Source organism: Fukomys damarensis, unplaced genomic scaffold (assembly GCF_012274545.1).
Source record: "Fukomys damarensis isolate Sample0158 unplaced genomic scaffold, DMR_v1.0_HiC HiC_scaffold_32, whole genome shotgun sequence".
NCBI classification, from domain to species: Eukaryota; Metazoa; Chordata; class Mammalia; order Rodentia; family Bathyergidae; genus Fukomys; species Fukomys damarensis.
The window spans coordinates 32,696,941-32,710,965 of NW_022900944.1; the positions used below are offsets into that span (position 1 = coordinate 32,696,941).

Below are 14,025 nucleotides of genomic sequence, written 5' to 3' on the forward strand. Positions count from 1 at the left end.
GACAGGGCCTCACTATATAGTTGAGACTGACCTGGAACTCACTATGTAGCCCAGGCTGGTCTTGAACTCATAGCGATCCTCCTGCCTCAGCCTCGTGAGTGCTGGGATTACAGGTGTGCGCCACCACTCCCGGCTTCTGTTGCCTTTTTTAATGGTGAAAGTGGATATGTGTTTTGAGCAGTGATTTTTAGGGACCACATTAAACTTCACTTTTACAGCCATGCTTGCTAAGCACTCTTCTGACTCAGTTACATTGCTCTGGAATCACCTGATGGTTCTTTTAAGTTATCTAACACAAGCTGCAGGTGTCCATCAGAGATGAAGGACAAAACAGAACACCTGCCCTACAAGTGGGAGTTTTTAGGTCAAAATTTCCTTTATCGGTAGTTCTTCTCTAAGCATGGTCCTGAAGGAAATGCAAAACTGAATAATGATTCATGTGACTGTTACCCTGGCTGACAGTTCAGTGGGGGTGAACAGGCAGAAGTGTACTGCAGAGCTCCTCTGAGTTCAGAGAGGGGGCATGAATCAGTCCTTTGAATAAGTGTAGAGTCTAAATAAATAAGAATGAAGAGCTGACTTTTCTGTGTCAGGAGGGTTGAGAGACAAGAAGATGTGGGGGCATTTTCAGAAAACCATTGTCCTCTCTGTCAGCAGGTGGTATGGGTTGCTGACAGTAGGTAGAAAGGAGTTTGGATTTGTTTCTTTTTGGCCTTGTAACTCACTCATTCATTCCTTTAAGAGACAAGTCATTGAGACATTATTATGTGCCAAGAAATTGTCTAGGCACCTGGGGAACTTCAGTGAACAAAATTCATAAGGATGCCCTCATGGCACTTGTATTCTAGAAACAAGAGACAGAAGAATTCAATACATACATTTTAGGGTATCCTAAAAGACTATAGCTTTAAGAGAAAAAGAAAGCTAAAAGAGATGGAGCGGGTAGGTGGAGAGCTTGTGATGAGGGTGCAGTTTTAAACAGAATGGTCAGGTTACTGGAACCTTATTCTTACTGAGATGGTGACATCTGAGCAGACTTGACAAGAGCCGAAGGAGTCACAGATGCAGATGTCAGGGGAAGATCATGGTGGGAATAGGGAAAGTATCAGTATGTCTGGTACATTCAAGGAGCTGCAGGGAGGCAGCTTGAGCTGATAGTTTTGGGTAAGAAACTAGTGTGACTTTTTGTTAGATACAGAGATTACCATGCATGTTGAATCGTAGGGGAATATTTGAAAGTTGGAGCTCATTTGGAGAGGTGTTTGATGAGAGGTGTTTTGGTGAGCAGTTGATAAAGAGCTGCAGTGGCTCTGCCTGAAGTAGAGGAGAAGACAGCGATGGAAGAGATGGGACACGTTCTTAGAGTCATTGGCATCAATGGGATTGTTAGCAGCTACGTTAGTATTGTTGGCAGCTACATTTGTGTAAACGCTCTGCATTCTTGTTGCCTTTTTTTTTATTACACCTGTACTGCATTTTTAGTTAGGGAGGAGAATGGCATTTTCCATGAAGACCCGGTCTCATGGTATTTTTCCTTGATGGGGAGGAAATGGGGAGGGGTCAAAGCCTGGTCTCTGTTGACTTCAGATCCTGAGGGCTCTGTGGTTAGATCATCTCAAAGAAAAGACCCAGTAAAACTTGTAAAACTTGGCTCGGGTCACCCACATTCAGACATAATGCTCCTGGGTCACCGGGGGAAACCAAGCCTCTTGTTGAATCAGGCCAGGATGTTTGTGATCAAGAATATCAGAGCACCTTCATGCAGAGATCCTCTTTCCCAGCCTCTTCCGAAGCTGAACAGAGCTGGTGTTTAAGCCTCACTTGGACGTATCTTCCCTAGAGTAAGGTCACAAGCCCTTCTCCTTTCCCGGAGAGCCTGTGACAGCACTGTTCTCACATCCTGTGGGATGGCATGCTTACACACTTGTCTCTGGACCAGGCTTCGAGCACCTCTAGGGCAGGGTTGTCCAACTTCTTTTTCCGTTGCTCCAGAGTAAATATAAGTGAGTATTGTATGAATGGACATTCAGAAGCACTTAACCCCCAGCATCAAATTTATACTTTCTGTTCCTAATATGGTAGAAATTATATTTTCCAGTTACAGTAACTCTAATTTTGTGATAAAATAATTTCATAAAGCAGTGTCCCTTGCACGGAAGAGTTTTTTAAAAATTTTGTCCTTAATGTTAAGATTATCTAAACCTATTCCATTGAGACTGATTTCAAAAGTTAGAATATTTTCTTGACTGTTGTCTTGTATTACTATTATTTTATTAAAATAGACCTTACTATGAGGGTATATATAATATATATCTAAAAATACTTTTTTTTCCTTTAACTTTTGTTTTAGATTGTTTTTCTTATAGTCTGGGAAATTGAACCAGTGCTCACACATGCTAGGCAAGTGCTCTACTACTGAGCTGTATCCTCAGCTCTTTTTATTTTGGAATGTCTAAGTTGCTTAGGTTGATTTCAAATGTGTGATCCTCCTGCCTCAGCTCCCAAGTAGCTGAGACTACAAATATGGACCATACACCAGCTTATTATAGACTTCTTTTTAGCTTCAATATCTTTTTTGTTTTTATTTTTTTTAATTGTGGTAAAATATACATAAAATAACAAAATTTACAGTCGTGTGTGTGTGTGTGTGTGTGTGTGTGTGTGTGTGTGTGTGTGTGTGTTTTACTGGGGACTGAATCTAGGGCCTTAGCACTGGCCCTGGCCTTAGCCTTTTAAATTTTGAGACAGGTTTTCTCTACATTGCCCAAGCAAGGCTTAAACTTGGGATCCTCCTGTCTCCGCCTCCCAGAGTACTGTGATTACAGGTATGTACCACTATGCCTGGCTCTAACTCGTACCTATTTTACCCTCAGAACCACTCCTTGTTTCCCTTCAGCAAGAACTATTCAACATTCCCTCATCAGATGATTTTGGAGTGCTTGTTGTGTGCTAAGCAGTGGTTCTTGACCAGGGTCACACTTCAAAACCAGTGCTTCCTGTGGGGTGGCAATAGACTTCAGTGAGGAAATATAAAGAGAGCGCACACAGTGACTGAGCTCAGTGCCTAGCCTATAGTGAATGTTCAGTAAATCTTCTCTGTTGTTCTATATAATATCTTGATCCACCTGACGAATTTTGTTTTTTGTTTTTTTTTTTGAGACAGAGTCTCAATATGCAGTTCAGGCTGGCCTTGAACTCACTGTGTAGCTGAGGCTGGCCTGGGACTCTTGGAAATCCTCCTGCCTCAGCCACCTGGGTGCTGGGATTACAGGTGTGTACCACCACGCCCAACCCTGAGGAACTTTTAAAAGATGCCTTGTAGAGCCCCTCATTCATGGACAATTTTTAAAAGTTGCCCAGATAATCCGGACAGTCTCAACATGCTTGGCACTAGCCATTCTGAAATTAGTGGCAAGAGAGCTTGAATTTCTTCTTAGTATAGTGAGATGCTGTTAGTTTTAGGTAGTAGGTATCTTGTGATACAACTGTAATGGATGACTGTAAAACAATAAGGTGAAATTATGTATCCACTATGGAAGGATCTCCAGGATACATAGTCAAATATAAAAAGCAAATTGTAGAACAGTATATGATTGTTTCATAAAACAAGTCTGAGTAGGGTGTGTGTGTGTATGTGTGTGTAAAACTTGAACAAGAGATTTTTAAGTGTATAAACCAAAATATTAAGAGTGATTATTTCTGGGGATGGATTTGTTTTGGAAACAAAGGGCTATCAATTTTCACTCCCCACCAAGTCTGGGTTTTAGGCAGTGAGGAATTAGTGACTGTGTAAAAAAGCTTGGCTTGGAAGCAGCCAGGAAGGCAGATAAGTGGGGATGCAGGTTTGTAAGACAAATTGCCCCTCGTGACTTCTGAACAGATACACTAGATCCTTTACAACATTGTGTGGATGACTAGCATATATAACCCAACACTGCCCGCTCAGGAGAGCAAGCACATGATCACTGCTTCTGATAGATCCCGCAGTATGTTTCTAGTATTGCCTTGGGAACATTGATGTTGTTGAGCAAGATTGTGATCCTGCAGGAATCGGTGACATTCAAAGATGTGGCTGTGGATTTCACCCGGGAAGAATGGCACCACGTGGACTCCTCCCAGAGAAGCTTGTACAGGGATGTGATGCTGGAGAACTATAGCCACCTGGTTTCTCTTGGTAAGGTCCATTTCCCTCGCTGTGCTCATAGCCTAGGTAACTGTGAGCAGGGTGCCCAGGGGCTAAAGCCTGTCCATGTCTTTGGGAACTAGCCTTCTGGGGTTTTGTGCCTGCGCTTTAGATGATAGGTCTTTATTTTGCGGAACTGGATATAGCCATTTTGCATGACTCCTTAAGTTGCACCTTTCTTTTCCTTCAGAGTTCCCGAGGACCAAGACTAGTACTGACTTGTAGGAAGGTTCTTTGTCCACTTGCACAAACACTCTTGTGTATTTACCCACGAGCAGGATATCAAGTTTCCAAACCAGAGGTGATCTTCAAATTGGAGCAAGGAGAAGAGCCATGGATATCAGAGGGAGAAATCCAAAGACCTTTCTGTCCAGGTAAATGAGTAGGAATCATGCAGACAGTGACGTAGCTTGAGGTAGTGCCTCTTGAAGCAGCTGGCTGGGGAGCTCCTAGACCTGCCAAGGAAGCTGGACCCATTTTCTGAGTGACAGCTCTCCATGCCTCTCTTCTCCAGGAGAGTGCTCTGTTGTCGGTAGGTCTTAGAGAAACACTTACCCCTTTTTCTTCTCTAAAAGTAGCCTTTGCCCTGGCTCAGAATACCATTTTTGCTTATCTTATCTTGCTGGGTTATTTTCTTCGCTGGTGTCCTCAGATTCCTTTCATTATGGAGAGAGGCCTTTTCTTATTCAGACGTGAACTCCCATGTCTTCTCCTTGTTTTGTCTTGGTGCTTTCACTGTTGGATGGCCCCAACTTGTAGGAAACATTACAGCCTGATATCCCTTCCAGATGAAATTACTCATTCTTTGTTTTTAAATCTATATTGGCTAGTTTTTAAATTAAGGTTTTATCCAGGTATAATTCACATAAGAGACAGCCTGTTTCCTCCTTCTCCTCCTCCCCCCTCTCCTTTGATAGAGGGTCTCACTATATATTTCATGCTGGCCTTGAAATCTCTGTGTAGCCCAAACTTGCCTTGAGCTCATAATCCTCCTGCCTCAGCCTCCTAAGCACTGGGGTTACAAGTGTGTGCCACCAAGCAAGAGTCACTCTTCTTTTTTTTTTTTTTAGTACCAGGGATCAAACTCGGGACCTTGCGCTTGCAAGAAGAGTCACTCTTCTGAAGTATACATGTCATTGTTTTTGCGTGTGTATCACAGAGTTGTGCATACATCATCACTGTGTTATTCCCTATGTCATGCAAAACATCTGAACATTTTCATCACCCAGGCCAATTAAGAGTCACACCCAATCCCCCACTTCTCCCAGCCCCTGGCAACCGTTCATCTACTTTATGTCTCTGTGGATTTGTCCCTTTGGACATTTTGTATTAACTGAATCATATAACATGTGACTGGCTTTTTTCACTTAACATGTTTTCAAGGTTGATTCATGTTATAGCATATATCAGTGATTTGTTCCTTTTTACTGCTGAGTAATATTCCATGGTATGGATATGCCACCTTTTTTTTAAATTCTCCAGTTGATAGAAAATAATTGGATTTTAATATTTTATCTGCATAAATCACCTGCTTCTGAAAAAAACCTTGCTATTACTCCCTGTACCTCATTATAAGAAATAGAAAATCCTTGATTTAAAGGTCTGTTAGATCTTTCAGAATTACCTTTTATTTGTGCTAAAAGAAAGGTCTTCTTAGGTTGAACATCTTTTATTTGTTTTCCTGGAAATAACATATACTTTCCCTCATGACAGTCTTCCTGTCCAAAGCCATCTATTCTTTGAGTTCAAAAATCTTATCTAATCCATGAAACCTAAAATATATTAATATATTTATTTCTTCCCTGATGAGAAATACCAGTCGTAACATCTCTACTATACAAACTCAAACTCAGTTATATTTTTATATATTTTGTATGCAGAACACAGTCAGAAATTGATTTGGTATGGCATCTGGCTGGGGGGACATTTTCTCATTCTTTTCATTTGACAAACTTTTTTGAATGACCTACTGAGAAAGATTCTTAAAAAAATATAGCCATGCACAGCAGCACAGGCCTGTGATCCCAGCTACATGGGTGACTGAGGCAGGAAGATCACAAATTCAAAGCCAGCATAAGGAACGTAGTGAGACTCTGTCTTGAAATAAAATGGACTGGAGATATAGCTCAGTGGTAGAGAACTTGTCTAAGATCAATCCCTGGTGCCACAGAAACCAAACCAAACAAACAAAAAGACAAAGCATTCTCTGCCCTATGAGCTTGAAATTGATTCTTTTTAGGGGCCCGGGATTTAGCTCAGTGGTTCCGTTGCCTTCCTCCCAAGAGCAAGGTCCTGAGTTCAATCCCCAGCACCAAAAAACAGACACATAAAATTGGTTTTTTTTTCAGAGTAAGGACTTTGGTGGGGGTTAGGGTCCCTTCATTGTTTTTTTCCCCTTAGAGCATTTTATAAAAATTTTCAAATACATAAAAAAGTTGGAAAAAAATACAGAGGACACCATATACATGCCACCAAGATTGTTACATTTGCTGTTTACAGTTTGCATTATCACATACCATTTCATCTGTCCATCAAACCATTTTACTTGTTGATACATTGCCAAGGAGGTTGGCAACAACAGTACATTTCTCTTCTACACACATCATTACTATTTAGTATTTTTATAGTTGATTTCTTTAAGAATATGGTGCATACAATGAAAAATACACCTCTTATATGTACCATTTAGTTGGTTTTGACAAATGCTTTCTCCTTCTAACTCAAATTCCTATTGATAGGTGACATTTCCATTGTTCAAGAAAGCTTCTTACCCTTCAGGTCTTAAGGTTACCATTCTTAGATCCTAGAAATAAATTAATTATCTGGTATTAATATTCTGAGGTTAAAAACAGACTTAGAGGCACATTTATTAATCAGACTGAAATAAATCCTTCAGGTTAAGAGAGGTGATGAGTGTAGAATCAAAAGCTCAGACTGAAACCACAGCTATAGTTGTAAAAGAAAAGATGTCACCTGAAACATTTTTCTGAGTTTGTATAGTCCTTGATCTCCAAATATAATATTTTTGGTTAGATCAATGGCTGCAGATTTTCTCTGCAGTATTTAAAGACCTGGCAACTCAGAAGTTACTTTGAAGATAAAGTGGCCTCCTGGTACACAGCTGTAATCCCAGAACTCTGAGAAACTGCTGCAAGAGAATCTGTTTAAACCCAGCCTGAGCAACTCAGTGAATTAGTGAAACTCTCTCAAAATATGAAAAGAGGTGGGGATGCAGCTCAGTGCAGGGGCCCAAGTTTCAGTCCCCAGTACATTTTTTTAAAAAGGTAGATTTTGTGGGGGTTCTGGGGGATTTTATAAATTGGATAATAGGTACGGGAATTAGATAGGATCCTGCAACATGCCCTGTGATCCTATTCCAGTTGTATCTATGCCTACACCCTCACGCTCACTTCTACCCTTGTTCCCTAACCAGCCTACATATATGGGCTTTCCTCATTCTTGACTTTCAGCATACTCTGGATCTGCAGTCTTCACTGTCACCTTTCCGTACTAGTCCTTCCTGTATTTTGGTCTTTGCCACAGGCTATAGGACTAATTTCAAAACATAGTCATGCATAATTTATCCCTCTCATTTTTTCATTGCTTTTGTAGCAGTTTGTTTCAATAGGAAGGAATAGGGAACTTTTGCACTTTGTATTTCTTTTCAGACTGGAAGACAAGGCCAGAAACTAAATCATCAAGGCTGCAACACAGCACATCTGAAGTATTCCTTAGCACAGATGATTTCTCACATATCTCATTACAAGATGCCTGGAATGTTAGTAGCCAGCTACAGAGGCACCAGGAAAATTGGAGGAGATATCTTGGGCCAGAAGTATCTACACAGAAGAAAATAACCACCCCAGAGGAAAATTTTGAGCAAAATAAATTTGGTGAAAACTCTAGATTGAACATAGATTTGATTCCACAACTGAATATTCCTTCAAGAATAAGGCCTAGTGAATATGGAACACTTGGAAACAATTTGGGACATAATTCAGACTTACTTAATCAAAATAATATCCTTGCAAAAAAGAAGCCCTATAAATGTAATAAATGTAGAAAAGCCTTTATTCATAGATCATCACTTACTAAACATGAGAAAACTCATAAAGGAGAAGACACGTTCCCTAATGGTACAGGTCAGGGAATTTATCCTGGCAAGAAACACCATGAATGTACTGACTGTGGGAAAACTTTCCTCTGGAAGACACAGCTTACTGAGCATCAGAGGATTCACACTGGAGAAAAACCCTTTGAGTGTAATGTGTGTGGAAAAGCCTTCAGGCATAGCTCATCCCTAGGTCAGCATGAGAATGCTCATACGGGAGAGAAACCCTATCAGTGCAGTCTCTGTGGGAAAGCCTTCCAACGCAGCTCCTCCCTTGTTCAGCATCAGAGAATTCACACTGGAGAAAAGCCCTATCGATGTAATCTTTGTGGGAGATCCTTTAGGCATGGTACGTCCCTTACTCAACATGAAGTCACACATAGTGGAGAGAAGCCCTTCCAGTGTAAGGAATGTGGGAAAGCTTTTAGTCGATGTTCTTCACTTGTCCAACATGAGAGGACTCACACTGGAGAGAAACCTTTTGAATGTAGCATATGTGGAAGGGCTTTTGGTCAGAGCCCATCCCTTTATAAACATATGAGGATTCATAAAAGAGGCAAACCTTACCAAAACAATAACTATAGCCTAGATTTTAAGCACAGTTCTCTTACTCAAGATGAAAGTGCACTGTCTGAGGTAAAGTCCTACCATTGTAATGACTGTGGGGAAGACTTCAGTCACATTACAGACTTTACTGACCATCAGAGGATTCATACTGGAGAGAATCCATATGATTGTGAGCAGCCTTTTAATCAACAATTTATTTCTCATCCTGGAGAGAAACCCTATCAATGTAATGTATGTGGAAAGGCTTTCAAAAGGAGTACAAGTTTCATAGAACATCACAGGATTCATACAGGTGAGAAGCCCTATGAATGTAATGAATGTGGAGAGGCCTTCAGTCGACGCTCATCACTTACCCAGCATGAGAGAACCCATACTGGAGAGAAACCCTATGAATGTATTGACTGTGGAAAAGCTTTCAGTCAGAGTTCATCCCTTATTCAGCATGAGAGAACTCATACTGGAGAAAAGCCCTATGAATGTAATGAATGTGGGCGTGCATTCCGGAAGAAAACCAACCTGCATGATCATCAAAGAATTCATACTGGAGAAAAACCTTACTCTTGTAAAGAATGTGGGAAGAATTTTAGTCGAAGTTCAGCTCTTACTAAACACCAGAGAATTCATGCAAGAAATAAACTGCAGGAACCCTAAAATTAAAGAATGTGTAGAAAATACTGTTCCAGTTAAATATCAGGATTCTTACTGGAGAGAAATTCTGAGGATATAATTATGTGTGTTTGTATGTTGTATGTGGAGAAAATTGTGCCACTGAACAATTTTTAATAAGTTAAAATCCTCATTCTTATATCTGATTATAGGCTTTTATAAAATGTACAGACAACATAGGTAGCCATTTGGAAATGGCATGCCTATTTATTGGCATTTACAAAGCTTCCAAATATAGGTATGCAGGAGATCACCAACTTTTGACAACTTGATGTGTAAGTCTCAGTCTACAGCCTTTTAAAAAAATTCCTACAAAGTAAAGACCAAAATTTGTTTTAAACATTGCTTAACATTTGCTCTCAACTTCTACATGAAATTCTCCATGGAAACCAATTCCAACTTGAGGAATTCACAGCTGACCCAATCACTTTATTATGCAGACAAAGAGGACCAAAAACCAAAGATCTGAAGTGGTTTGCACAACGTGGAACAGCTTGTGGCACAGCTGGGTGGAGAAAGGTTTTGTGGATCTTTGGCCTGAAGCATTGCTATCTAAAAGGTATTTTGGAATTCACAGGGTTTTTAAGTAAACGTTAAATAAGTCAGATACCCAGACATTTAATAAGCACCATGAGTTGGATGCATTGTAATTCCTAAAAGGCAGAAAAATGTATACAAATTTGTCACAGACTCATTCAAGGATATTTGTTGGATGCTTACAAACCAAAATGTTAATAGAAACTTTAGTAATCTGCCAATGACTTTTTCCCTTTCCCAGTTATAATTTTACTTTCTGCAGTATTAGTTTTATAGAACTATGAAGTTTTTTCAAAGTGTATTTTTAATTTCATTTCCATGAAAAAGTACTGCTCCAACCTTCCTATATGAGATCAATGGGAAAAGTACAGAAAACTAAGTGAATTGTTTCCTAAATTAGTTTTGTTATAGAGAAGTATAAATTCAGTTACCCATTGCCATAAATTCTATCTTTGACTCAGTTTAGAAAAACAGCATGTTTAGGCTGATACCATGCGTGAAGGAAATATGTATCCACTAAAAAATAAAACTTGTTTTATCTCCATGGTTCTTTTCCATCAGTAAAGCATGAATTTAAATTTCAGTGGCTCACTTTAATCCTTAATGTCCACTAGTGCTTCCCATCAGTTACCCTAAGGAATTTCCAGAACTTTGTTGGTTCACCAATAGCAACAATACAGACAAATTTGGAAGCAATGGTGAATATTGATCCCTTTCACACAAGATCCACCCCTCCACACATTAAATTTTCCCAGCCCTAATGATCCTCAGGGAGGGGTAATATGAATGATGTTGATCATCAGCCTTTTCTGCTGGCTTCTTTGCATGCCAGATAGTAGAATCCACTGCCCTCTTATCTTGGATGGCACGAGGTAGCTCTCTAGTATTCTTCATCATTGGGGGGAAACATCAATATGCATGGGAGCTGAAATGTGATATGTACAGCCTAATAAGTCTTTCAGATGGATGGCGTATTCCGTAGCAGATCTGTCCTTCCAAGATGTTAGCCATTAGGAAGAAAGCCTTGTTTATGATGCTCCACACTAAGCACATAGGTCACAGCCATGTTCATGTGGTCTGATACATAGTTTGACAACAGATAATTGTAGTTACGTCCTTCCCTACTGAGTGGCTACAGAACCTGTCAGGAACCTGTTGTTGACTGGGAATCCCTGTAGTGAACTACTTGGAGGGGATGGCCTGAATTGAGACCAACTGAGAGCTGAACCATTGTTACTGAAATTTATAAAACTGTGGTTCCACAAAACCCAAAAGAGACCCCTGGTGTGTGTGTGTGTGGCCTGGCCTAGATCCTAACCACCACTCAGAATCTCAGCACACCTTCATTGACAGAGAGGGAGCCACGATGAATGTGTGGCTTACTGAGCAGAGGCTTTCCTAGTACCAGCAATCGTGCACTCTGCACTGAGGAAGGCAGCCTTTTAGGACTACATGAAATGTATCCTTGTAACATCATTGTATTCTTTCAATAAATGGCCTTCTGAATTGAATAGGAGTCAGTTTGTCTTTTTCAATTTTCAGAATTTGGCTAAGATTAAAGGATGGCATAACAAGCAGGTGAGATTAACTGGTAAGTTCTTCACAGCCAGGTAAGTTAATAATAGCTGCCATTTCTTTGTTCCTTGGGTGAATGGCATTTTTCTAACTGTTTCACTTCTGTCATTTAGGTTTTTTTACCCTTAGATAGAGGTACTATGGTAGCTCTTGTATTTGGCCAGTGTTTTCTTCTTGAAACAGTCCTTGCTGTACTGCCAAAGGAACAGAAGTTAGTTAGTGTCCCCAGGGCACCAGCATGTTTCTAAGCATAGTCATTGTAACCTGGTTCAGTCAATCAGAATCCTTTGCAAGAATTTTCAAAGTAGAACTATCAGGGAAAATTTGGGGTCTACTAGGCTGGAGAGGTGGAGGCCTAGAGCTTCCTAGAGCCTATTTTATTACTAGAGATTGGGGTTCTATTATAATTGAAGAGAATGGGTATCTAGTTTCTATTTTCTGAGCTTCCTTGGGTCTGGCTTAATTTTACTGTTCTCTGGGATTCAGTGAGTTCCCTACTATCCATTTTGCTTAAGCTAATTTTTTTGGTTTTTTGAGACAGGGTCTCACTATGTAGTGAGACTGATCTGGAACTCACTAGGTAGCCCAGGCTGGTCTCGAACTCGAAGTGATCCTCCTGCCTCAGCCTCCCGAGTGCTGGGATTACAGGCATGCACCACCACGCCCGGCTAATTTTTTATTTCTGTTGCTTGTATTAAATAGACCTAATAAATGTATTATATCTTTGTTAGAGAAGTAAATAACTTGCCTATTGTCTTGCTGCCTGTGGCAATTTCAGGTGTTAAATCTGTGGTTGACTGGTTCCAAAGCCTTTGCTCTTAACCTCTGATTCAGTCATCACCAGAGCCACGTTAGGTTGATCAAGTGCATATCATAGGTAGCCCGCTGGTCTCGAACTCGAAGTGATCCTCCTGCCTCAGCCTCCCGAGTGCTGGGATTACAGGCATGCACCACCACGCCCGGCTAATTTTTTATTTCTGTTGCTTGTATTAAATAGACCTAATAAATGTATTATATCTTTGTTAGAGAAGTAAATAACTTGCCTATTGTCTTGCTGCCTGTGGCAATTTCAGGTGTTAAATCTGTGGTTGACTGGTTCCAAAGCCTTTGCTCTTAACCTCTGATTCAGTCATCACCAGAGCCACGTTAGGTTGATCAAGTGCATATCGCTGTCACTTGGGGATAAGTAGATGCGAGCATATGGTAGCAGGTTAGGTTGGAAGCCAGGCAGAGAGAAAATGGTGAAGAGCCTTTGAATGTTTTTCCTACTTCAGTAAATTTGATTTCATCCACATCTTCCCAATCTTGGTAAATCAGTTATTTATATTTGCCTATACAGTCAACTCTTGTATTATACTTAAAATATGTATCATAAATAAATATGTTGCTACATAGTCTCTTGAGCTCTTTAAGTCCTTTACTTGGATTGGTTTTGCTACTGGTTTTTTAATAATTATGACATTGAATACTTTTATCTTCTTATGCACCCCCCTTTATTGATTTTTTTTTCTTAAAATATCAGAATGAGATAAAATAACTAAGATGGTTTTATAGAGTCAGCATATTGGGTAGTATAACCAGGTGGTACGAGACTGATACAAGAATAAGGTAGGTGGCACGTAATCCCCGCTGCTTGGGAGGCTGAGGCAGAAGGATTGCATATTCAAGGCCACCCTGGGTAACTCAGCAAAATCCTAAATCAAAATAAATGAGCTATAGATGTAGCTCACTGACTTGTAAATGCCAAGCATTTACAAGGCCGTGGGCCCAATTGCTGGTATCAGCCCCTAAAAAACCAACAACAAAAACAAATTTGATAGAACAATATCTAGTTATCCAGTGTGGGATTGACAGCCAGAATTGCTGTCAGAATAAAACCAGTGTCCTCACTCCCATGTGTTTGGGTGAAGGGCTCAGGGTGAGCACTATATTCACCAGGGCATCTAGAACACTTCAGTTTAAAAAAAAAATTACCTTACACACACTGACGGTAATGTTGGGTTTCTCACAGTTTCAGTGGGCTTTTACAAAGGTAGTTAAAACCTACTTATCTACTAAAATGCAAAATCCACTTCAGAAAAGATTTTTCTAACTTCTACTTCAATTAAATTGGTCTCCTTTTTTTTTTCTTTCTTTTTATTGAGGTTATTGGTACAATCTAGGTATACAATACAATTACATTCATCATTGGGATTCTGTACCTTTACATAATAGGTCTTGTTTCTCATTTTTCCCCTTGTCCCTGCCCTCCCTTCACCTCCTCCTCCCCTCCCCATTTACAAACACTTTATTTCCATTTTTTCAGTTTCTCATATTCTTTTCCTCTCCCTTATTACCTTTCCCCCACCCTTCCCACTTTCCCTACACCTTTAGCCCTTTACTTCCT

At 40.1% G+C, this 14,025-nt stretch overlaps 1 protein-coding gene across 2 annotated transcripts in view; it reads left to right on the forward strand.

Annotated features, from left to right (window-relative positions):
* Zfp90 (ZFP90 zinc finger protein) overlaps positions 1-9,826 on the forward strand; it is an 11,992-nt gene extending 2,166 nt beyond the window's left edge. For both annotated transcript variants that reach the window (XM_033758011.1, XM_010612321.1), the window contains exons 3-5: positions 4,048-4,174; positions 4,462-4,557; positions 7,852-9,826. In XM_033758011.1, the coding sequence (XP_033613902.1) occupies positions 4,048-4,174; positions 4,462-4,557; positions 7,852-9,512 (1,884 nt within the window). In that variant the 3' untranslated portion in view covers positions 9,513-9,826. The remainder of the gene's footprint in view (positions 1-4,047; positions 4,175-4,461; positions 4,558-7,851) is intronic.
* The last annotated feature ends 4,199 nt before the right edge of the window (positions 9,827-14,025 follow it).